Below are 25,027 nucleotides of genomic sequence, written 5' to 3' on the forward strand. Positions count from 1 at the left end.
TTCTGAGGCTCTCAGGGTATCTGTAAATTTCAGGATATCTGAGAGTTCCTCAAGAGAGATTGGCATATTTGAGGGACTGGCTCTGGTTGAGTCTGGGCACCTAACGTTTTCTATTAGTACATAATTGTGCACTCCACACTGTGTAGAAAACACTTTTCAATCCGAATTTCAAATAGACAAGACCCTCAAAATACTGCAGTGCTGGTTCTACTCCGTTTTGTGCTTGGTATTGTGTCACGTACACTTCTCTTTGTTTCATAACGCTTTTATTTAGTGTGACAGGGCTTCGGGTACGTGTTTTCTGCTTTACGTTTAACAGTAGTGTCTTCTGTAGCATCTAAGAAATTATAACGGCAAGAACAGTTAATTGACTCTACATAAGCCGCAGCTGGAGTTCCAGTAGCAGCTTCTGTGTTCCATTAGTACAATTTGTGCGAAATCCGCCCATCGTAAACAAAACAAAACGAAACGAGCAGCTGAAGAAAGATTATTTTTCTAGCTCTGGGCCACATCAATCGCACTACTGTTTATCGCGTAAAAGCATTCAGAAGAGGCCGTTAGTAACGTTTGTAGCCACAAGAGGGCACAAACGCCCTCTGGATCGACGGGTCTGATTGCTTCCGCGTGAGACTGCAAAAAAGGATGGCTCTCGCGGAAAGGCGTTCCTTATCGAGAAAAGCAAAATAAAAGTGCAGGGCAGAGGTCGCATGTTAGTTTGCGTTCAGTAGAAAAATAATTAGTTTTTCGAGCTGTTCTGGTGTCCAGTTCTGCCTGCGGTTTGTGTTTAGCTGCGCAATCTTTTCAAGGCTAGAGAAGAAAAACTTAACTCGGACCAGTCCTCTGTTTTTCGTGCGCTTTCTGTTGCCGAAGGTGACTTTACTGAGAGACTCTGATCTAGAAATCTGCCTACAGACGAGCTTCCGTGTTGAGATACTGTAAAAGCAGTTAATCCAGAGTTCGCTTAATCCATGCCTGCTTTATAAAGCTAGCTTCTCTCTCAGAGGATTAGTAATGGAAGGAGTTTGCTATTCAATTCAGTACAGCCTTTTGCCAAAACGTCTCATTTATTTATGTTCACTTCAGTACAATGGAGACAAAACTCTGAGCATGAAAGGGAGCATATTAGGGCCTCCATACTGGCCTGCTTCTGCAGTGGCCTGGGGCTTGGTTTAGCTGTGTCCTGGTTTTGCTGGGTGTGCTGTGCTTGTCAGCCTCTGCTCTCTTTTCTGTTGTCCTGCTGCTACCTATAGGGGACAGTACAGGCATCACAGCAGAACTGACGGACCCCTGTTTGTCCAGTCCTCTCTCACTCCGTGCAGGTGGGGGTGGGTGTGTGGAGCTGCTGGGCACCAGACCTGGGGCAGAGGAGGGAGAGGCTGACCAGAGACATCTGGACATCTGCAGGCAATACAGCAATATAGACAAAGTATTGGACTGTCTGCAAAGTGGGGTGTTTGTTGTACTGGATGTGTTTTGAGAGATTTGTGTGCATAACAATTCTGATGTATTCCTCTAGTCTACTTGCAAGCAGCCTCTGCTGTCCCCTTTGATACATGATACCCAGATGTTATCAGACTTGTTCTAGCTAGAGAAGGAGCTCTCCTCCTCTGATCTGCTTCACTGTGCACGGCCTGGGCAGGTGAAATAGACTCTGTCTCTCAGAACTGAAGAGGAGGCTGGAGAAGCTCTGTGTGGGGTCTCTTCCCTCAGTACAGTAGAGGCAGCAGCAGGAGCCCCTGGATGGCCGGACTGTGTGCTGCGCTGATTGAGGAACGTGGGTGGTTATGGGTAAGTGTGCAGGTTGTGAGGGGGGGAGACTACAGAGACAATCTGGTATCTCTGGGTGCTTGTAGATGCAAATAACATGGAATTAAACCGCAATGTCTGCTAGTCTTGTGCAGGTCTGTGCTGCTCTGGGGTTCTAGCTCCTTTCAGGCAATTCTAGATGTGGCTGACTTAGTTCATGTCTTCCGTGTACTTGAACGATTTCTACTGTTGCTGAGTGATTCTGGTTTTCATTTAGATGAGCTGTTTTAGAGGATACCAGTGCTGCCATGTAGTGGGGAAGGAGAGGACTGACACTGTAACACAGGTGGGAGTGTCTTTGCTCTCCCACCGCTGCCCTGTACCAACACGGTCCTGTCTCGTTTTCAACCCCCTGATCTCCTCACATGTGAACGAGAAGCAGGCCTGAGCACAGCAGAGAAGACACCAGAGTTAATCCCAGGCAGAAGCAGCCTGTTCTTTGCTGGTCACACCGTTCTTGGCAAGAGGAATAGTGATGCTGGCTGATTTTTTTTTTTTGCCAATAAAGAAAAGGTCCTGCTGTTCAGATTGGTCTGGATTGTGTTCATACTGATTGGCAAGTAACTGCTGGGCAGATAGTGCTGACTTTTTAAATGGGCCAATGAAATACACCTACATGAAACGAGGACAGGCCTGGTAGCACTCTTGCTCCAGTGATCACTAGCTAGCAGCATGTGCCTGAGGATTGTTTATACTAAAGGGCAAGGTACAATCAGACCTGCATGTGAATTGAAAAGGAGGAAACCTCTAAAAGTTAGGTAAGTAAAAGCTCTCAAAAGAACATGGAAAAACATATGATACCTTTTGCCAGCTTTCACTCTCCCAAAGGTAAATGAATGATGGACTTGATGGCAGAAGAAAGTGATGCAATTCAGTAATTATTGGTCTTTTTCTAGTGTGCACTGCAGTTTAGGGACACTGTACTTATGACATTTTTCAACACAAACATTAGGAATCCTAACAGAAAATGGGAGAATATTTTCAGTATCAAGATTCCTGCATCTTTTGAGACACCATGAGCATTTTGTAAAGTTCTGGAAGGTCAGGCCTGTCTGTAATTGATTATATATTATAAGCAATTTATATAATCTATATATTATATAAGTGGTTAAGATTGGATTATGTAGACAGCAGTGAGGTGGCAGCATTCAGCAAATTTCCAATAAACTCAAGTTCTCACACTTATCAAGAAAAGCTTGAACACATCAGTCACGGTGAGTTGGGAATAAAAGTTGGCTAGGATCACTCACAGATGCTGCTTTGGCTTTAAGAACTACAACTCCCATAAAACCACAGAGTGACTTCCTGGCTGCAGCTGTCACAAGTCCCTATACTGCCTGAGTGTGGCTATTTGCCTTCTGGTCCCTTCCTGTACTGACAGCTTCTCCAGTAGTAGTCATGAGTGCAAGTGATGGAGGAACTCACACAGAATCCCTTTTTTTAAATGTTTATTTTCTACAAAAATAGAAAACAAAACACGGGAGGGTTTTTAGAAGTGTTTGCCAGAGGGGGGTTCTACAAGCCAGTAATGAGGATTTAATTACTGGCCTTTGAGAGGACTCTATTCCCTGCACATGTGCCCCCTCTTCACCTGGTTACACTATCGAGACAATATATAGTAGGCACAGATTGCAAAAGGCTTTACAAAGAAGAAACACCTTTTTTAGTTCCAAAAGCTTATTTTATACTGAGAAAATATCTAAAAGGCTCTGAAATGAAAAGCCAACAAAGTACTGAAGTTAAGGCCTCTCCCTGTTTCCTAGCGATAACAAGTACTGCAAATGTAGTTAAAAGTGCTTAAAGTACATGAATAAATAGAACAGTTCCTGTCCTGAGGAAATTATAAATATAACATTGTTTACATAGATTATATTTTTATATAATTTTCCATTCAGAGTTAAAAAGAAACAGTTAAAATGGTTAAAAAAACAGTCTTGCAGTTTGGCTCATCAAGGCCTTGGCACAGTAGGTATTGAAAGGTTGCTAGGCAATAGGCGTCAGGTCAAGGGTCAAAGGCCATTATTGTTCATGATGTCATCCAAGTCTTCATCTTCAATTACAACTGTAATGAAACGGAAAAAGCATTTAAATCATTTAAAACATATGGTAGCGGTCTAAACGCCTAAAGCCTGTGCCTTCTGTACAGGCTGTAGTATAAGTAAACAGGATTTTTTTAGAAGCAAAAGGAGTCTCTTCTACCCTTTGTGATTGATCTGCCTGCCACCAGCTTAATCAATATAAGATCTCACCCGGCCATTTCTTGCTGGATTCTAAAGAATCTGTTTCAGCAGTTTGGATCAGGAGTGAGTTCCACACACCTACCACCCCTTACACAAAGCTAAAAACAAAAAACAAGTGGGTGCATGGAACAAGCCACCCAGCCATCTTGTGAAAGGCCGATACTATTGCTTTTTTCAAGAAAGGGCAAGATGACATTCTCTGATTTATGAGCTACTTATTCCCAAATAGGACTAGAATGACCTTCTCTTATTTGAAATCTTTCTCCATTCTGTGCCCTGGGGTCCCAGTTTCAGTATAGTCTTCCAGTTGAAACATCACAACAGAATTAAAGAGGTACTGACTGCTCCGATTACATTTTCTCTGTAGCCTCAAATTAGCTGGACTGAAGGCACTAGTAATAGTAATGGGAGTTTAAATTAGAACACAATAAATTATAAGACACATGACACAAATGTCGAAGTGTCTGTGTTATACTCGATTGGATACAAGCAAGATGAAGTTTCCAAAAATAATTAAAATGTAAAAGAAAAGAAATGACATTTGAAAAATTGCCCCAGGTAGAGAGAGTAACAACATCGTCAACCCATCACAATTATGCTTTCAGCGACGGATTAGAAAAGCAATGACATTTCAGCCCGATACTGACTCCTATTCCACCCCACCCCGAAAATATGTGACCAGGATTTAGGCTTCACAGAGTCGGTATGTTTGCTAAAAAGTAAGGTGTGAATAAGGAAGACCCGGGTTGATGAAAAAGGAAGATTTAACGTGCCGAACTCCTTAGGAATGCGGCAGCTCGCAATAAACCGCGGGGCGGGGATCCGGGGATCCGATGGGCTCACCTCTGCGCGAGCGGCCGATCTCCCCCAGCTTGGGCGCGCGCCTCCCGAGCCGCCGCTGCGGGGAGTCGCAGCTCAGCCGGTCCGGGTTGAACTGCGCCGCCGCGGCCACGGCTGGACCCGGGTTCAACTGGGCCGCCCCGGGCTGAAACTGGGCAGCCTGTGGCTGCTGTGGGAGCCCAGCCATTCCGTACATCTCCGGTCCGGGTCGCTCAATTCTTCTCTGTACACGGCACAAAAAAAAGGCAATAAAAAATTAAATAAATGGATATTTAATACTCCCTAAGCAGTCTAAAACGAAGCGAAGACGAGATGGAAAGTTGCGGAAGGTACAGTCTGCTTAGTTCCGGGATTACTGTACTTCACGATTCCAGTTTAACTCGTCTAGTTTCACACACAGTACGATGAAGAAAGAGAAGACGTGAATCTGGTAGATAATTTCTGAGTCTTTATCACAACAAAAACTCCTTTTCTTTGATTGGATTTGGAACTGCGACGAGTCGTAATTTTATACTTACATACGTGTTTTGTTTCTGTGTCACTCGCCCACGTCTATGGAAATTATCCTCGCGTTTTGCTTATTCCGAGTTTGTTTTGAAGTTCCTGGTTCTTGCGCCGAGTTCCCCTCCCCTCTACCCCAGCGATCACTGTTAAAGGTACGATTTTTCCATCATGCCGCTGTAAAAAGGTCTATTTAAACCCGACACGCTTGGGCCCCGGCCAGGTCCCTGCCTCTTAAAGGCGACGGGATTTTCTACCTCACAGGCGGACCCGGACAGGGGGGTTTCCCGGCAGCACATGTTGATGTCACAGTTCACCAACATGCAAAACAAAACCAGTGTGGGAGGAGGCTAAGCACCCCCCCCTCACTCCTCCAAAGACACACAAACCAAACCACCGCCTGTATGACTCTCCTCTTACTTCACGAAATTGCATTCCAGGGGACTTGAAAGGCGAGAACAGCGAAAACAACCTGCCCGTTTTAATTTTACTGCGGGCACAGTAAGCTGCCAATCACTTGTGACTCAAGGAGATGTATTAGTCCGTAGGTAATGTAGAACAAAACAGTAGAAAAAATCCTCAATAGTGAATTAAGCAGTTGTGATTATATAGCATTTTTCGTCACAAAGTACAACAAAGGCTTCCCGTTTAGCAGCCTCAATTAAGAGCAAGTCAACCAGAGAAACTTCGGGAAGGTCAAATCGCCAGAACCAGTGTGGATTCCGCAACGCCCCTATATCATGACCGGAGAAATCAAGACTCGGGTTTTAGCGTCTCATCTAAACTCCAATCAAACCAAGTCTCTTAAAAACAGATAGAGCAGACTCTAATTTTATAATACCTTTAATTGGTTTGGGCTGAAGCGTTTGTAAAAAAGGAATTTAAAGGGTGTAAGAAAAAGAACGCACTGCATTGCAAATAAAATTTTAAATCAGAAAACCCATCCATCCATTTCCTACCGCTTTTCCAATTCAGGGGGAGCTCAATTCGCGGGGGAGCCGGATCCTATCCGGGAAAGCAACGGACACAAGGCAGGATAGACTCTGGACAGGACGCCAGCCCGTCACAGAGCACACACAGACACAGATGTGCACCCATTCACAGCTAGGGCCAATTGGAGAACTTTTAAGTATACAAAGGAATGGAGATATATGCGGGGAGAATGTGTTCTAAATTTTAGTCTAAAACCTTCATTTTGGGACCAGGGGGCTTACCAATGTTCTAGACACTGTAAAAAAAAAGCGACACGGGTTCGTGAGAATACCCACAGGAACAACACCACTGACATGGGTAGTTGAAGCAGCAGTATCAACGTGGCCCAGTAAGCAGAGACACACTGTGCACACACTTTGAATCAAGAAGCTGGGGATACGAAAGCAGTCATAAAATGAGTAACAAGGGACCCAGCTGACTCGAGGAAATCTACAGCACACTACAGTAAGAGCACAGTTAACTGGCAGCCACTGTGGGAAAACCCTGGTAGGTAAATTAAACTCTGTACCTGATGTGATCAGTACTATCGTCATGCAGAAAAGACAGAAACATAACTACACATCTTCAGCCATGCTAAGTGGCTGAACGTACAGTAAATGACATCTTTAAATCAAGTCAAGTTAACCTGTTGGAGTTGTCAGGGTTACCCAATGAGTCACATTTTCAATTGACTTCTCGGATGCCAGAAGGGCTCTCTTGTCATCTGCTGAGGATGAAAAAATGTGCTCATCCACAGTAATAAAGAAATAAAAAAAAGAGTAAAAAACCCTGTAAAGCCATCCCTCAGATTACTCCACAACGCTACTTAATATTGTAGAGCCTGTGTTTTCTAATACATTATAACCTTTTGTGACTCCAGATCTATAGTTTGTTAAATGGGGTTGGCGTCACTGATCCAGAGTTTGAAGGGTTCAAGATCCCAATGACAGATGGCTTCTTCATCACTGAACCTGAGAGATTAAGAAAGATGGATACTTCTACAGCCCCCGTGTGTCAGAGCTGCCTTCTTCTCTCTATCAGAGAGAGAATCTTCTCTTTGGCATTGTAATAACTGACAATACAGAGCCCAGGACGTCTAGAACTCCCTTGGTGAGTGCAGCTGCCTGCTGTGTGTCTAGTCCTTGAACCTTAATCTTGAGCTGCGATATGGCAGAAGAACAGCTGATTAAGACACTCTTTCTCAGTCACACAGACAGCCTGAAGAGGAACATGTGACACAGATCTGGGATTATTTGACAATTCCAATTCAACACACATCATAAACACATACAAATTACAAGTGAGAGGAGGCCACCTAGCCTGTTCAGAAGTTTGTAGTTAATTGATCAAGGATCTTATCAAGACCAAAAAACAACATGTCTCAGCAGCTTGTTCCATACTCCAACAACCCTTTGGGTACAGAGGTGCCTCCTGTTCTCAGTCTTACCACACACACTGTTTAATGTTTATCATTATAAAGAAGCAGCATAACAACATGCGCAAGGCAGGGTACACCCTGAAGTACAGTAGTTCAAGTAGGTAGTTGTGCCAGCTGCTAAGGAACAAGTAAAGGTTTATTCCATGCTGAACAGAGAAGAAAAGAAACACAACGTTTCGTCTGTGGAGCCTTCTTCGGGTGTGACACAGCCGAAACGTGCTTGTTTTCTTCTCTTTTCAGCATGGAGTAAACCTTTACTTGTTCCTTTGCAGGGTGCATCCTGGACAACAATCCATCACATGACCCACACAGACACACACACTCACACTAGGGTCAATTTTGTCAGAAGCCAATTACTGAGTCTACCAGTATGTTTTTGGACTTTGGGAGGAAACTGGAGCACCTGCTGGAATATAACATACTATTTTTAAAAAAGATAATGAGGGGGGAGTGGCGCTGTCATCACACACAGATTCCCCGAAGTGCATTTCTTGTTAGAACTGGTTTGGGCTGCACCTGATACACCTGGCGGCCTCTTTCACTTCAATATTATGTAGCTGGTCTTGGGGAAGGAGAGTTTTGTAGCCGTCATTCACTTCTGTGTTTGAAGAGATGTTGTGCCCTGGTGGATATTTTCTTAATCTCTTCTCCAAAAGAATTAGAAAAGGCAGTTACTGGTGCAAAGGTGCAAAGGAACAAGGTTTATTCTCTGCTGAAAAGTGGAGAAAAGAAACACAACACACAATAAGACGAAATGTTGTGTTGAGTTTCTTATCTTCTCTTTTCAGCATGGGATAAACCTTTACTGGTTTCTTTGAAGCCTACACATGCTGACGCAGCTACAGTACCTACTTGAACTACTGCTGAAGGTGGTCTTGATCCTTGAATAAACCATTTGCAGTATTGCTTAAAATAACTACTTTTTCCTCTGGTTGCTCTGGTTTCCACCAAAAACATGCCGTTTAACTGGTTTCTGGGAACTTTGGCTCTGGTGTGAGTGTGTGTGTCTGACTTCCCTGTGATGGACTGGTGTCCCATTCAGGGTGTACTCCACCTCGTGACCATCGCTTGCAATTTGCATGTCTCATATCTCAAATCTTCTGCTCTCTGGAATATACTGTTCCCTTCCAGGAAATTGAGGGCGAGACAGTTTTTCTTTACTGGAAAAACAATCTGCGAGAAACAGGAAACAACATTTAACAGTTGTCCTGGGTGTGGCTGTTTTCAATCATTACAGGAGATGTGTATGTCCTTGTTTTGAAGATAATTGCCTCAACTTTATTTTAGGTGAATCCAAATTTGTGTAAACAGCAACAAACATATTTTCCCTCTGTCATCTCTGAATTCCTTTTCAAGTCTTAATGGCAGGTGTTCTTAAATGACAAAGCCAAAAAATCCCAGGGTTTTACCCCAGTGTCCTGGTCAATTTTACCCCTGGCCTTTACCAATCATGGCTTCCTTATAATCTCTATATGAATTGGCTTCACCTCTGTTCTCATCCTCACTGATAGCTGATGTGTGGGGAGCGTACTAGTGCATCATTCAGGTGGGGGCTCCACATTTTCCTCGGTCTCACTACTGTACATATTTATTGTTCCTGTTTGTCTACATCGTGTAGTGTTGTATTGTTTATGTCCCAAGAGATCGGCACGATTAAGAATTCCAATGTACGTGTACATATGGCAAAAAACTACTCTACACTGTGATGGGAGGGAGTCTCCAGAACCTGCAAAGACCTTTGAGTTGTGTGTCCAGAAAAGCGCTATATAAGTGTTAGGAATTATTATTAGAATCAATTTACAACCTAAGATCTGATGTAACAGGACCAAAAAAAATAAAGAAGAAATAATACATTGGAAAATGGTCGCTTGAATGTGATCAATTTACAAATTAGTATGGCATCTCATATGCTCTTATGTAACTGAAAATAGATTTCTGTTCTGAATTGTCAATTTCCCCACAGAACCAACATACAGCATATCTATGTACAGGCATGCAAATGTAAGTACCTTCAGGAAAAACAAGTGTCCAATGAATTATAACTTTCACAGTCCCAACACAGAGCCTTCCTAATGTTTTTTTAATGTGATTTTCTGTCAGCAATATTCTTTGCAAAGGTATTCCAATCCTATTCTTATATTATTTCTTTACCAGATACAAAAACTAAGGTCATGAAATCGATCGATCCATCAATTTTCTAACTGCTTTATCCAATCCAGAGTTGCTGGATCCTATCCCAGCAAGCAACGGGCACAAGGCAGGATAGACCCTGGACAGGACACCAGTCCAACGCAGGGCCCACACACTCACACCAGGGCCAAGTCTCTCAGAAGCCAGCTAATCTCTGAATATGTCTTTGGACTGTGGGAGGAAACCAGAGCTCCCAGGCAAACACAGGGAGAACATACAAACTCCACACAGATAGCACCCCAGTAAGTGAACGCAGGGTCCCAGCACCACGAGCCAAAAACACTGTGCTAATGTGCCACACACTTTAATGTACTCTGTTTTAAACCTTCACCAATGTTTTTTAGACTAAGAGGGCTATTCACGGTCTGATAAGATTCATGGATGGACGTTCTGTGTAGGAACCACAAGAGGGCAACAACACCTCCCCATAGAGCAGGATGCACAGGCAGTTTGTGCGGGAATGTCATTCATTGCAGAAGGCTCACGTGGAATTAGGCCCTTTGAATAGGGAAGACAAGACAAATGTGCTCGGAAGCTGTCCTGACAGAGAAGAAGGAGCAAGCTAGCCCTGAAACAGCACTGAAGCTGTGAAGAAACAAAGAGCCCCAGGTTACCCATCTCTTATCGTGCCCCAACTCCCATAGCGACCAGGAGGAGTCTTAAGAGACTAACTAAATTAGCCACTACTATAACCAAAAATGGGTGGCGCAGTGGCACACTAGTTAGAATTGCTGCCTCGCAGCAATGGGGCCCTGGATTCTATTCCTGGGATGCTGTCTCTGTGGAGTCTGTATGTTCTCTGGGCGTTTTGCATGGGTTTCCACCCACAGTCCAAAGACAGACTGGTAGGTTAATTGGCTTCTGTGAACACTGGCCAGGTTGTTGAGGAGAGCTGGAAGCACATTTTTATTTACTTAGATTTCAAATCAACCCCCATTATTTATTCTTGTCTGTTAACATCTCAGAAATCAGACACCTCTATAAGATCAAAACACAAAAGCAGTATTGTACAGTCCCTGCTGCACCGGGTGGGTGTGTGTCTTGCAATCGCCTGACATCCTATTCAGGGTATACCCTACCTTATGCCCATTGCTTGCTGGGATGGGGTCCAGCACCCCCACAAGCCTGAATTGGATGAAGCAGTTAGAAAATGGATAGATAGTTCATTTTGATGAAGAATAATACACTGCAGGTTTAACCATTTATTTATGGATTCCACCTGGGCCCTTCAGGCAGAAAAACAATAGGAAAACAGAACTGAAAGAATCAGTTATATGTTCAAGAGAAAGGCAAGTTGATGACAGTAAAATGTATACAGGAATCTGTATATATGCTTGTACAATCAGACACATGCTGGTAGGATCTGGTGTTAACAAAGATCAGCACACACTTTTTACAACCATGCTCTGCTAGCATAACTAGAAAACTGGATAATAATAAAATAGCAGCACAATTATAAGAAAGATCACATTCCAAAATATTCTAAGCCATGTCATATACAGTGAACATGCCTTTAGAAATATTCTTCAGTCAATACAGTAAAAAAGAATTTTTAAATATATGACTATCTCTCCCAGGTAAGACTAAGCTTTTAGCTCAGGTATTTGCTTTTGAAAATATTCAGACCTCATTAGGTCACATCTAGAGAAGCAATAACATTAAAAATATTGTCTATATTCTTTGTAAGCACTTCTAAAATTTGCCATGAGATTAAAAATAACTTTGGGAATTAAGCTTTGAGTGAGCAGTGATTGTTTTAACTGCACCCATTATAATTATCGAGTGACAGTTTTCAAGCAAGAAACATAAATTATTTGTGTCAAACAAACAAGAAACAAGAAAGATAATTCTTTCTTTCCATTAAAGAAGGCTAACTCTAACATACCAGGTTGTTAAAGGTAACTTGGAAAAATATTAAGCATAAATGGTGCTGCAGAGTGGAACAGCTTTTACAAAACATGAAGCTGGCTTTTGGGCAATTTAAACCTTTCTGAATTTCAGACATTAAAAATTCTTTGACATGCTTAAAAAGGGGTGGTACAACAGTGCAGCGGTTGTAGCTCTTGCGTCCTGTATTCAGTTTCAGCCTGGCATGCTTTAGATTTGTACGTGTGGAGTTTGCATGTTCCCCCGCAAGTGGATGTGGGTTTTTGTCAGGTGCTTAAAGACCTGTTGGCTGGGTAATTTCCTGTGTTTCTTGAGACATCGTGATAAGCATTTTTTAAAGTCCTACAATGTCAAGCCTGTCTATTTACAAATTGGTTTCAGTGATTAAGATAAGGAATATTAAAATGGATTATATAAGATTATGTGGACAGCAGAGAGGAGAAATGTTTTGAGCCTACATTCCCACACTGCACACTCAGCAAATATACTGCCCCTCTCCCTACTGTACTGGTCTGCTTTGTTCCTTTTCAGATTCAGGCCTAAGCCATTTTCTTCAGTTTATGGGTATGCTGTCATAACAAGATTGGCACCGACTCCAAAGGCTTTTGCAAAAAAACATTGTTTCATGTTCAAAAGCTCAGAATATAAAGTTAACTTAAGTTCATTCAATTAAAGGCTCTGAAATGAAAAGGCAGCAAAGTCCTGAAATGAGCAAAGTCCTCTCCCTGTTTCCTAGCAACAACAAGTACTGCAAAGTACCACAAATTTAGTTAAAGTGCATGAATAAATAGAACAAATCCTATCCTGAGGAATATTTTAACATTTGTATATAATTTTCCATTCAGAGAGGAAATGGAACAGTCTTGCATTTTGGCTTCTCACGGCCTTGGCACAGAAGGTATTACAGGGTTGCTAGGCAACAGGTGTCAGGTCAAGGGTCAAAGGCAAAAGGCTGTTATTGTTCATGATGTCATCCAAGTCTTCATCTTCAATTACAACTGTTATGAAAGAGGAAAAATAGCATACGTGATTTACATAATGTCACAGGTGTCTATGAGCACAGTTAGGACATACGATAAACAAACATTTCAGAAGTCAGAGTCATCTGCAATGAGCACCACAATCTAGATGGAGATACAGAAGACTTCTATATATATATAATTATTTAATCAAATAGTATTTTCTGTTTTACTCATTTAAGTTACAAATGCTTACAAGAACAAACATGTTTTGAAGCAAGAAGAGAAACTTTCCAGAACTGTGTGGTCAATTGTTTACATTCAGTTTAATCAGAGAATATACTGTATTATAGAATATAGACCAACCATATTCTCTTCTGCTTCACCAATAACATTTTAAGTGTTTGCAGCCCATATAACCGGGGGTGACTCAAAGTAAAACGTAACGGGAGCCTAAATAATAATAATAATAATAATAATAATAATAATAATAATAATAATAATAATAATAATATATTAAAAAAGGGCTAAACCACGTGACACAATTGTAGCTATTTCTATGTTACATTTGCTCCACTACATACAAGAAAGCTAACAATTCTTGAAGTTGTGGAACCAAAACTAAAACATTTGAAAAAAAATCAAATTTAAAATAGTACATGTGGAGAGAGACTGCCAAAATCGGTGAACCATCACAATCATCCTGGGACAGTCCCACCGATGATGACAAAACCTGGCCCCAGTTTTGTCCTGCTGTGACATCCGTGTCGTGTCTTATTTCTTCTCCGGTTTAATGACAACAACAATAATACAACGGGGGTAACTAAGTAGAGGTGTAAAGAAGGCGGCAGCTCGCAATAAACCGCGGCGCGGGGATCCGGGGATCCGATGGGCTCACCTCTGCGCGAGCGGCCGATCTCCCCCAGCTTGGGCGCGCGCCTCCCGAGCCGCCGCTGCGGGGAGTCGCAGCTCAGCCGGTCCGGGTTGAACTGCGCCGCCGCGGCCACGGCTGGACCCGGGTTCAACTGGGCCGCCCCGGGCTGAAACTGGGCAGCCTGTGGCTGCTGTGGGAGCCCAGCCATTCCGTACATCTCCGGTCCGGGTCGCTCAGTTGTTCTCTGCCCGCGTTTCTCCCCCCCGGTCTCTGTTTTCATCAACTCGCCTTCGCAGCTGCCGTCCTTGTCCTCTGTACTTCCGCAGCAGTAAATCATGCAGCTGGTTATTTACAGGGAGAAGGGACACAGAAACGGCAAAATAAAACGCTGGACCTATTTATATATTTAATACTTCTATGCGGCAGTCTATTTTTTTGTAGGTTTGTGGAGTATTACGAAATACGAATTCGAAAATGAAAGTTTAGCCTGATGGGACAGTGCAATCTAACCACTTCCGGGATTATTTAACGATTTCGATTTAACTCGTATCGTTACACATAGAAAGATGACACCAAAGACTAATTTTCTGATTGGATTTGGAAGTAATCGTAATTTTATACTTACACGTTTTAGTCTTCACTTCTTAAAGAACAGCTCACTCGCCCACGTCTGTGGAAATTATCCTCGCGTTTTGCTTATTCCGAGTTTGTTTTTAAGTTCCCCTCCCCTCTACCCCAGCGATCACTGTTAAAGGTACGATTTTTCCATCATGCCGCTGTAAAAAGGTCTATTTAAATCTGACACGCTTGAGCCCCGGCCAGGTCCCTGCCTCTTAAAGGCGACGGGATTTTCTACCTCACAGGCGGACCTTGACAGGGGGGTTTCCCAGCAGCACATCTTGATGTCACAGTTCACCAACATGCAACACAAAACCAGTGTGCAAGGAAATCAGCCCCCCGTTCAGCTGGTGATGTCATTTCTCATTTCTCTATCAGCTGGGCAGTGGGGCTGCCCTTGAACAGTGGATGCACTGTTTGCCTTCCTGTATTCACTCCAGGGTCCTTTGGGATAAAAATGCTAAACAGGATCAGGATTGTCATTTTATAATTTACTGCATCTGTCATCTGTCACTCTGTAGCTTTGTTGGATGGAAGTGTTAGCCTGATTTCTGTTACAGTTGTTCACAAAACAATAATATAATCAGGTCATTTACATATCATTGAGTGGGGACGTGGCACACAGTGGTTAGCATTGTTGCCTCCCAGTGTTGGGGCCCTGGTTTCAGTTCCTGGGGTGCTGTCTGTATGGTGCTAGTATGTTCTCCCTGTGTTTGTTGTGGGTTTCCTTCCCCAGTACAAAAAAATCAATGGGAAATTTGGTGGTGGTGTGAGTGTGTCTGTGTGTGCCTTGTGATGAACTGGCATCCATTCCAGGGTGTACCCTGCCTTGTGCCCATTGCTTGCTGGGATAGACTGGTTCCCCTGTGACCCTGAATTGGAAGAAGCAGTTAGAAAATGTGTATAATGTATAATTTACTAAAAACTATGATATTTCTGGCAGATCTCATCTGAATGGTGCAGTCTCTTTCAGTCAGAAGCTTGATCTGTTAATTGAATCTAAAAATTCCATGGTAATTGCACAGTAATCAGGATGTTTAGATAATCTACAACAGGAAAAAAATGGCAAAGAATTGTAATCCCTCGAATTATGTCAGATTGTTCAAATCTGAGTCTCTTTTACGAAGTCATTCCAGTCAATCATATGTGCATTATTTGCCTTAAACATTCACACAATTCTGAGAGAAACAATGTAAAGTTACCTTGTGTCACAAATACGTTTACTGAACTCTGAACTCTGACTATTACTAAAACTACTGTATGCTGACAGATTTAGCAATAAGCATGCAAGTTCCATCCTATCCTATCCTATACATAAGAACGTACAGTAAATTACAAATTCTAATAGCCGCAGCTGATGGTAGACTCACGTCGTTTGGATGTGTTCTGCTTTTTTCCCCTTGCACAGAGTTTCCATGAAAAAAGATACCGAAGTTTCGGAGCTTTCCGATCCACTCGGGAGAGGTTCCGCTTTGAAGGAACTGGATTTATGAGGCTTCAGGAATGAATCCTGCTGCTCTGATCCCATGCCACTGAGTTTCCACTCAGTGGATCAAATGAACCACCCCTAATATCGCTTTCAAATCCATTTGTCTCCACTCTCCCCTGAAGCAGATCAGAGGCAGTTTTTTATTCAGTTAGGCTGGTTTTATTTGATTGCTTTCCTGCTGTTTCCTCCCAAGCTGTACTATGCGAAAGACTACGTAACTTTCCCCTGTCAAGAAATAGTCTTTTATTTTAGGTCACTCAGTATAAGCAGCTCTCTCGAACAGTTAACAGTCTTCTTGCTGCTTTTCAGACAAGGGAAATCCTGTCCTGTTTACTTAAAATGCTCTGGTGGAACAAGCAGAGGGCTTCAAAATCTCAGGCTTCAAATCTCGGTCTGGTATGCTCACAGGAATGGAGAAGAGTAAATTAGGGGTATCAGTTTGCAGCAAACAAGTTGTGCCTCACAAGACAGCTTGTTCTGCCAAAATTCAAGCATACAGCCTGCAAACCTCCTTTGTATCCTAGCAACCACGAGGGGAGACTTCATGCCATCCATTTAGGCTGCCAAGCGGCTGTACCCATAATCCCCTCCTATTATAGCAGGCCCTGGCTGAACACTTCTAAAGGCCTTGGGGTGCTGTCCTCCCTCAACCACTAAAAAAGAGTCTTGTGTTGCTCATTAAAATTAGGGCAACACCTGTTGCTCCTGCAATTTCTTTGTCTTTATCCTGTGAAAGCTGTTCAAAACAAAACACTTTATAAACTTTTAAGTAGAGATCTGGTACTAGAGATGCAGATAACATGTAGGGTTTGGGTCCATGATGGTTGTGAATTCCTGTGAGTATCCTGGGGTCCTTTATTTAGCTGGAGAAGGAGTTCCTTCAGGACCCGTGGGAAGGCAATCCTAAATTAATATCCCATAAGAGGGATGGTTTATGGAATTTGTTTGGAGAAATCCAAAGAAATCTAATGTGGAGAAAAAAATAGATTTTACACCTAATTTATTTTAATGTGTTCTAAGCAGGTTTTTTTTAGAAAGCAGAGAGAAAGAAAGAGCCCAGGGAATTCGTTCCCCACTCCTACAACCCTGTGTGTAAAGGTTTACCTTTTGATGACGTTTCACTGTGCTTTGCAACAGACATGTAAAAAAAGGTCTGCAATTTTATTATCCCTCCTTTTGTTAACAAGCCCACAATAAATTTATGAAAGCAAAAGGTTGACATTTACTTCAGACTAGAATTACACTCAGCTAGCAGCCTTTGGACTCGCAGCCTGTGTTGTGAATGGGGCCTGTCCCTTTTGAACAACTTGGAAAGCACTTTGCATGACATGTCTTTGAGATTAGAGAACAATCTAAACATTCCTATGCACACTAGTTCTCAGGCACAAATACCCTTTTACAATGTGTGCTTTAGTGGTGTTTTTGACACAGATCAATCACAGGTATTACACCCTGCAACTCACAACTGACAGCCCACTGAAGCTCAGCAGCTGTGAGCCTGGCCAGTTCCTGGATGGGAGATCTCCTGGGTAGCTAAAGTTGCTGCTAGAAGAGGTGTCAGTGGGGGGCGCTCCTCCTATAGTCTTTCTGGATCCTAATGCCCTAGTATAGTGATAAGGACACGGTACTGTAAAAAAAAAAATCCTTTGGATGAGACATAAAACTGAGGTCCTGGTCATAATGTGGTTATTACAAAAAGTGTTTCTTGAAAAAAGTAAGGGTTTTACCCCAGAGTCCTGGCCAAATTTCCCCCTGGCCTTTACCAATCATGGCCTCCTAGTAATCCCATCTATTAACTGCCTTCATCACTTTATTCTCCTCCCCACTGAGAGCTGGTGTGCGGTAAGTGTACTGGCACACTATGGCTGCTGTCGCATCATCCAAGTGGGGGCTGCACGTTGGTGGTGGTGGAGGGGAGTCCCCATTCCCCCATACTTTGAGTGGAGTGTCCAGAAAACCACTATATAAGTGTAAGGAATTATTAATAATTACTATAAAATGCAATGTAACGTTTCATAAATTGTAATTTTACTGTTTGTCCAGAAGATGTCGCACTGTACCTTCTGACAGAGCCTTTCTCCTAAGGCGAACATCAAGCAAACTCTCTGTTTTGTAGACTGGCCAAGGTGGGATGTTAACCACTGTGCCACCATGTCATGTCATGAGCAGAGCTAACGGTTGTCTTGATTCTAATATTATAAGCATCCAAAACGATTTCCTGCATGGAAGAGAAAAGTGGGGGGTTTTCCTGGCTCAGGTCTACTGAGGGAGACATATTCCTAAAACAGTGCACGCCTCCATCAGCCACACCTTGCACATGGGAGAAGTCACAAAGCCCACATTCACAGAGGTACTGTTTCTGTTTGTTAATGGAGGCTCCGGTTGCTAGGCAGAGTACTGGTTGTTGTTACTAGCCATCAGCAGGCGTTGATGGAGTTGTGTGACTCTGATCCATCTGTCCCATGCTAAATCCTCCCTGTCACTTGATGGAATGTCAGGGTAACATTCCAGAAGAGCACTTACAGTAGGGGCATTGCATCTCCGCTTGTGATTGCTTGACAAGTTTTCTTAAAACATCACAGTCACTGCTCGTGTCCCCATGATAAAATCTGTACTTTGTACATACACGCGTGATTCAAGTAATCTGTGATGTACTGTGCTTTTGTGTTTTAATTTATCCCTAGTTTTCTTGTAAAATATTTTTTTGAGTGCCGTATATACAATGTGTGAAGCTGCTGGCTGACGTGCATTGAGACCCAATAGCATTTTCAATTGTAGGTCTGTGATGCCTTTGGAATTATTAAGAGCACTCAACTGGGTGCCACTGGTCTGAGCTGGCCAGGTTTTCCTGTATGTGCTATGGAACAGTGCCCTCTACAGCTTACTGTAGATCTTTTCTACAGATACTGTGGGGCTCCGACTCAGAATTGCCTGGGAAGTCTTCCACATTAAGAGGCCTTGCCCTTTGGCATAGTGTAATTGCCTCCTCTATATGTAACTTTGCCACTGGGAGCAGCCCAGTGAATTCCATATCTAAACACATGCATGACATTAGTGGGGTGACTTGGTATTACTGAGACCAACGTCTGTCAGGCAATGTTGCTACAGTGTTTTAGTGGGGATTTCAGAGGGGAGAGTGTAAAAGGTCTCTAAGCACTGAACGGTGCCTGAGAAATGTTTGTTACATGCCACATTTTTCCTATTCCCTCACTCCACGTTGTGTACTGATTGCAACTGATTGTTGCTTATTTAAAAAAAATCAAATGCTGGTGTCTAAATTTGTACTTTTGAACTTTAAACTATAGATAGACTGTAGAGGGTCGGTGCTTTGTCTTGCCTTTTTATTTATATGTATAAAATCTAAAGTTTTGGAAAGCTTACACTTTCCAAATTGCTTTCTACAAAAAAACAACTAAAAATGTATATTTGGTAAGTTTTGGCCTGAACTATTATTTATATGTTTGTCCAGGAATGTGGGATTTTGAAGAATCATTTATCTGTGTTACTTTCCATGAACCTTTCGTTTTGTTTATCCATTTGATATCTATACTTTCCCAGCACACTGAGTAATCAAATTCCACAGGGCAGTGCTGGATGCAAAGATACTGATTTCAAAATATGAAAGGGGAATGTTATCTAGCTTCCCTGTGTTATCTCCAGGAGGAATGGTCAGGTTGATAAGCAAAGGCAATTCAGAACAGGCTTCTGTTGAGTCTAGGTATGTCAGACATCCTTATGATAACTTGATCTCGCAGAAAGAATCAACTTTAGCCAGTGTTATTTTAGAGAACAGTTCTTTCTGTCAACATACTGTACATATTCTAGATGGAAAATATATCCAAATACATTTTTTTTCAGTTGTAAATATTGAGAATTAAAATGGTCTTCATGGACCTTCAATACACTATCTTGACGTGCTGTAAATGAACTTCCTGTGCCATTTACCAGCTGTACCCAGAATTCTCCAAACAGTAGCACATGGTCTGGCTTGATCTCACCCAGCCATTTCTCGATAGTAACTAGGGCTTTGGCTTCAACAACATTCCTGGGTAGCTTGTTCCACACTCCCACAATGCTTTTTGTAAAGTAGTGCCTCCAGTCCTCCAGTCCTGACAGGAGGATCTGATCCAGCTGTTTCTTGAAAGAAACAAGGACATTGGATTTGGACAGCTTGGTCCAGACTCCCAAAGTGAACGGGTTGGCATCATGGAGAAATAATTATTGATGTGGATTACCTACTATCCGTGACAAGTTAAGGATTGTGGTGCTGTATATTATCAATTTTTATGTCTGCATATCTGTTTAATTATTGGTATATTATATTTAGTGCTTATTATGTGTTCTGATCATATGACAGTAATCAGAATTAAGTATAGTAAAATTAGAATTCTTGCAATAGTACAGTTAATTGTAAATGTAAGAGTTTACAGAGATTTTGGTATACTATATGTGCCATAAGAAATTGCTTTCACCTTTCAAAGGTATGCCAAGGCTATATTTCACACTTTTGATCCAGAGATTTCATTTTGGCCTGAGCTCTCCTGATGAGTCTGTATTTTATCATTTTTCACAAGCAGTGAGTATGTGAAAAGTTTGTTCTTAGGCTACATCGTGGACTAATCATAGTTCACACTTCACAGTTGCATATCTAAATTGACGAGCTCTACAGCTCAAAAACTAAACAAGTATGAATTCTAACCAACAGAAGGACAATTCTGATAATATTTCACTGACAATTACATTACTGGGTAAGAATGCGCAGTAAATGGGTTATAGAGATACAGTAGCACCAGAAATACAATATTTCATCCCTCTTAATATTCTTTGTGTAGGGGCTGGCAGGGGGCGCTCACCCTGCGGTCTGTATGGGTCTTAGTGCCCCAGTATAGTGACAGGGACACTATTGTCACGGACGTCCAAAGGGACTAACCGTGGGGAGCAGGAGAGCGGAAAAAGACCCATATGCGTAGCGGCGAGACGGGAAAAAGGCCCGGGCTCATAGTGCAAAGAGTTCAGGAATGCCGTATAGAAACCTATGCCCTCAGGGAGCGGACGTGGGGCGCCCTGGTGCTAGGCGGGTCTCAGGACATCCGAACGTCAATGCTGAGCGAGGACAGAGTGCAAGACCCGGAAATATATAGCCCAAGGGAAAGAGAGGGACAGAAAGGACAGCAGACCGGAAACTAGAGACAGGACAGAGAAGGAGCGCCCTCTGGCTGCAGAGGGCGTGACAGTACCCCCCCCCTTCATGGGCGGCTCCCGACGCCCATACAAATAAATGAGCTGCCCAGCACTGGGGGGAGGAAAAACCTCATTTAACTGAAAGGAAACCTCCGGGAATCCACGGCTGAGAGCTACCCCTTCCTCCGGGGTATAAACCTTTATTGGGTGGAGGAAGGGGGGGTAGAGAAGAGCTCCAGGGACTAAAAACAAAAAAGTACACAAGCACAAACACAGACAAAAACCTGGGAAAGGCCAGGGAGACAAACCACAAAAAACATATAGGAACCAAAAACAGGTAGGAACCCAAGACACAGAGAGCAGGGGGGACCAAAAAGGAGGGGAAACCAGGAAGAAAAAAAATCAAAACAAAAGGCAAAAAAAACACAAAAACCCCAGGGAAAAATACCGCAGACTGGGCAAAAGGCACGTTCACATTCTAACGCTGATATCGAAGTGGACAACCTGTGGAAAGCCAGACCGAAGTCCGCTCACAGACACAGATGCCCGGAGTGATATCCAGCGAAAAGAATGGAGGAACGGCAGAAAGCTTACCATTCTATCACTGATATCGGAGAGAGCCAGACCAGGAAGAGCCAGGCACGAGAACCCGCTCCAGACACAGAAGCTCGGAGTGATATCCAGTAATAAGAATAGGCAAGCCAGCTCAACATTCAATCACTGATATCGGAGTGATCTACCCGAGGAAAGCCAGGTGCAGGACCCGCTCACAGGCACGGAAGATCGGAGTGATATCCAGTGATTAGAATAGAGGAACTGAAAAAAAAAACAGCCCAGAGAAAAAAAAGAAAAAAAACTGCGGCAAGACAAAAAAAAAACGCCGCTCGCGGGGTCAGTAGGTGGCTCAGCATTCTGTCACGGACGTCCAAAGGGACTAACCGTGGGGAGCAGGAGAGCGGAAATAGACCCATATGCGTAGCGGCGAGACGGGAAAAAGGCCCGGGCTCATAGTGCAAAGAGTTCAGGAATGCCGTATAGAAACCTATGCCCTCAGGGAGCGGACGTGGGGCGCCCTGGTGCTAGGCGGGTCTCAGGACATCCGAACGTCAATGCTGAGCAAGGACAGAGTGCAAGACCCGGAAATATATAGCCCAAGGGAAAGAGAGGGACAGGAAGGACAGCAGACCGGAAACTAGAGACAGGACAGAGAAGGAGCGCCCTCTGGCTGCAGAAAGCGTGACAACTATACTGTAAAAAGGCGCCGTCCATCGGATGAGATATAAAACCGAGGTCCTGACTCTCTGTGGTCATTAAAAATCCCAGGACATTTCTCAAAAAGAGTAGGGGTGTAACCCCGGTGTCATGGCCACATTTCCCATTGGCCCTTATTAATCATGGTCTCCTAATAATCCCCATCTATGAACTAGCTTCATCACTCTGTTCTACTCCCCACTGAGAGCTGATGTGTGGTGAGCGTTCTGGTGCACTATGGCTTCCGTCGCATCATCTAGGTGGGTGCTGCTCACTGGTGGTGGTGGACGGGAAGCCCCATTACCTTTAAAGCGCTTTGAGTGGAGTGTCCAGAAAAAAGCGCTACATAAGTATAAGCTATTATTATTATTATTATAATGAATCTGTTCACTGGCTGCAGTACATGTCAGTGCTTCATCAGACTTGCCCAAGGTCAGATGTTTTTGGAGGGGAAACCTGTGACGCAGTGGTTGGCATTGCTGCCTCACAGCACTAGAGAGATCTGGATTCAATCTCGGGGTGCTGTCTGTATGGAGTTTGTATGTTCTTCCTTGTGTTCACATGGATTTTGTCCAGGTGCTGCGGTTTCCCCCCACAGTCCTAAAACATACTTGCAGCTTAATTGTGTGCGTTTCTGTGTGTGCCTATGGTGTCCAGGGCATACCAAGCCTGGCACCAGGGCGCTTACAGAGAGAGGTTCCACATCCCCTGTGACCCTGTAATACAAGGGCCAATTTTCTCAGAAGCCAATTAACCTAACAGTGTGTTCTTGATCTGTGGGAGGAAACCCACACGGACACAGGGAGAACATATAAACTCCACATAGATAGCAACCCAGGGCCCAAGGGCTGCAAGGCAGCAATGCTAACTACTGCTCAATTCACAAGTGACTAACTACTGGAAAATCAGACTTCCTGGGGAGATTTCAGATTCACATAATAATTCTCATCCAAACTGCACATCAAAGACTGGGGATCAGAAAAGACACCAAAGAGAGGAGGTCCTCAAAATATGGCTTCCTAGCAGCTTCCTGTGGTATTTTCCACAGGCTTCTGGAATAAGTTGTCGGGAAAACATAACACTTTGTTTAAAGAAATCTGTTCGACCTTGAGGTGAAAAAAAAATGCTTAAATCAAATAAATGCTTGTGGTGTGTGCGACTACTCAAATAGTCTCAAATAGAGCCCCAGGTTACCCATCTCTTATCATGCCCCAACTCCCATAGCGACCAGGAGGAGTCTTAAGAGACTAACTAAATTAGCCACTACTATAACCAAAAATGGGTGGCGCAGTGGCACACTAGTTAGAATTGCTGCCTCGCAGCAATGGGGCCCTGGATTCTATTCCTGGGATGCTGTCTCTGTGGAGTCTGTATGTTCTCTGGGCGTTTTGCATGGGTTTCCACCCACAGTCCAAAGACAGACTGGTAGGTTAATTGGCTTCTGTGAACACTGGCCAGGTTGTTGAGGAGAGCTGGAAGCACATTTTTATTTACTTAGATTTCAAATCAACCCCCATTATTTATTCTTGTCTGTTAACATCTCAGAAATCAGACACCTCTATAAGATCAAAACACAAAAGCAGTATTGTACAGTCCCTGCTGCACCGGGTGTGTGTGTGTGTGTGTGTGTGTGTGTGTGTGTGTGGGGGGGTTACATAAACCAAAGCAATTTTGAAAGAGCCCAGTTCCAAACCCTCTTCACTTAAACAACCTACTATATAAAATCCACCTGCATAACTAAGGATCTCTAAAAGTAAATATATCTTTAAATTCACTTTAGATTCACATACTGACTTCCAGAAATCCTGATTGATATTTAAAACATATATTCTCTTTGACATTGTACTAATGACCCTTTTAAAATGCGTGTGCATAATTAGATCAGACACTGAATAAACAGACACCAATATAAAAAGTTAATGGCTGGATGAACAGATGCCCATACAGAGTTAACTCTTTTGACAGAGCAGCCAAATTCACACATTGCATGTGAAATAATCAGCTGAGCAAATAGTAAAAGGAGCACAGCTCTTTAGGAAATGAAATGGCACATATTTTCAATATTTCCATTTCCAAGCTAAGCCTAAAGTAGTTCCTGGTGGTTGAATTTGTCAAAAATTATCTCTGTTTTAAATGTGTAGTGAATTCTGTCATTCAGTGTGTGTCTGTCCTGTGATGGACTGATGTCCTATCCATTGCTTGATGAGCTGCCCCACAACTCTGAATTGGAAAAGCAGTTAGAAAATGGATGGATTAAATTTCTGTAAAAAAATTCCATAGTCCATCATAGGGCACATGTCATATTTACCTCTGAGGAAGACAAAAGAGATGCATTTCGCTTCACATCTCCTATCAGTGAAGTGTGGGAGTTTCTGAGAGGAGAACACCACCATATACCTCCCAGATCCTTCCATTTTCTAACTGCTTTACCCAGTTCAGGGTCACGGGGGAGCTGGAGCCCATACCAGCAAGTAATGGGTGCAAGAAAGGATACATCCTGGACAGGACACTAGTCCATCACAGGGCACACCAGGACCAATCTTCCCAGAAGCCAATCAGACTGTGGGAGGAAACTGGAGCACCTGGAGGAAGCCCACACAAACATAGGGAGAACTTACAAACTCCATGCAGAAAGCACCACAGGAACTGAACCCAGAGCCAATGTTAACCATTGCGCCACGAGCCACCCCCTTAGTGAACAAATGCTTTGCATTGTGTGTTTGTGTCTGGAGAGTGCAGATTGCAGAGTTTTTATCTCCTTAATCGCAGCATACTCATGGC

The 25,027-nt window shown here is 43.1% G+C and overlaps 1 protein-coding gene and 1 long non-coding RNA gene across 4 annotated transcripts; both read right to left on the minus strand.

Moving 5' to 3' along the window:
* Positions 1–3,237: 3,237 nt before the first annotated feature.
* LOC148672642 (uncharacterized) lies at positions 3,238–5,652 on the minus strand. Of its 2 annotated transcripts, none has more exons than XR_015935834.1 (3): positions 5,409–5,652; positions 4,890–5,109; positions 3,238–3,868 (listed from the first exon to the last, which is right to left on the minus strand). It is a non-coding gene; the product is annotated as an uncharacterized LOC148672642 (long non-coding RNA). The 2 variants fall into 2 exon arrangements; XR_015935833.1 differs by having other exon boundaries at positions 5,405–5,645.
* A 6,822-nt stretch (positions 5,653–12,474) lies between these two features.
* LOC148672643 (uncharacterized) lies at positions 12,475–16,219 on the minus strand. Of its 2 annotated transcripts, none has more exons than XM_088628454.1 (3): positions 15,696–16,219; positions 13,732–14,048; positions 12,475–12,872 (listed from the first exon to the last, which is right to left on the minus strand). In XM_088628454.1, the coding sequence occupies exons 1-3, from the start codon at positions 15,851–15,853 to the stop codon at positions 12,787–12,789; spliced, it is 561 nt and encodes a 186-aa protein (XP_088484580.1). In that variant the 5' UTR covers positions 15,854–16,219; the 3' UTR covers positions 12,475–12,786. The 2 variants fall into 2 exon arrangements, with proteins under 2 accessions (XP_088484580.1, XP_088484581.1); XM_088628455.1 differs by lacking the exon at positions 15,696–16,219 and adding an exon at positions 14,333–14,583.
* Between the last annotated feature and the right edge of the window lie 8,808 nt (positions 16,220–25,027).

This window comes from Lepisosteus platostomus, chromosome 4 (assembly GCF_059453375.1).
Source record: "Lepisosteus platostomus isolate fLepPlt1 chromosome 4, fLepPlt1.hap1, whole genome shotgun sequence".
Lineage (NCBI taxonomy): Eukaryota > Metazoa > Chordata > Actinopteri > Semionotiformes > Lepisosteidae > Lepisosteus > Lepisosteus platostomus.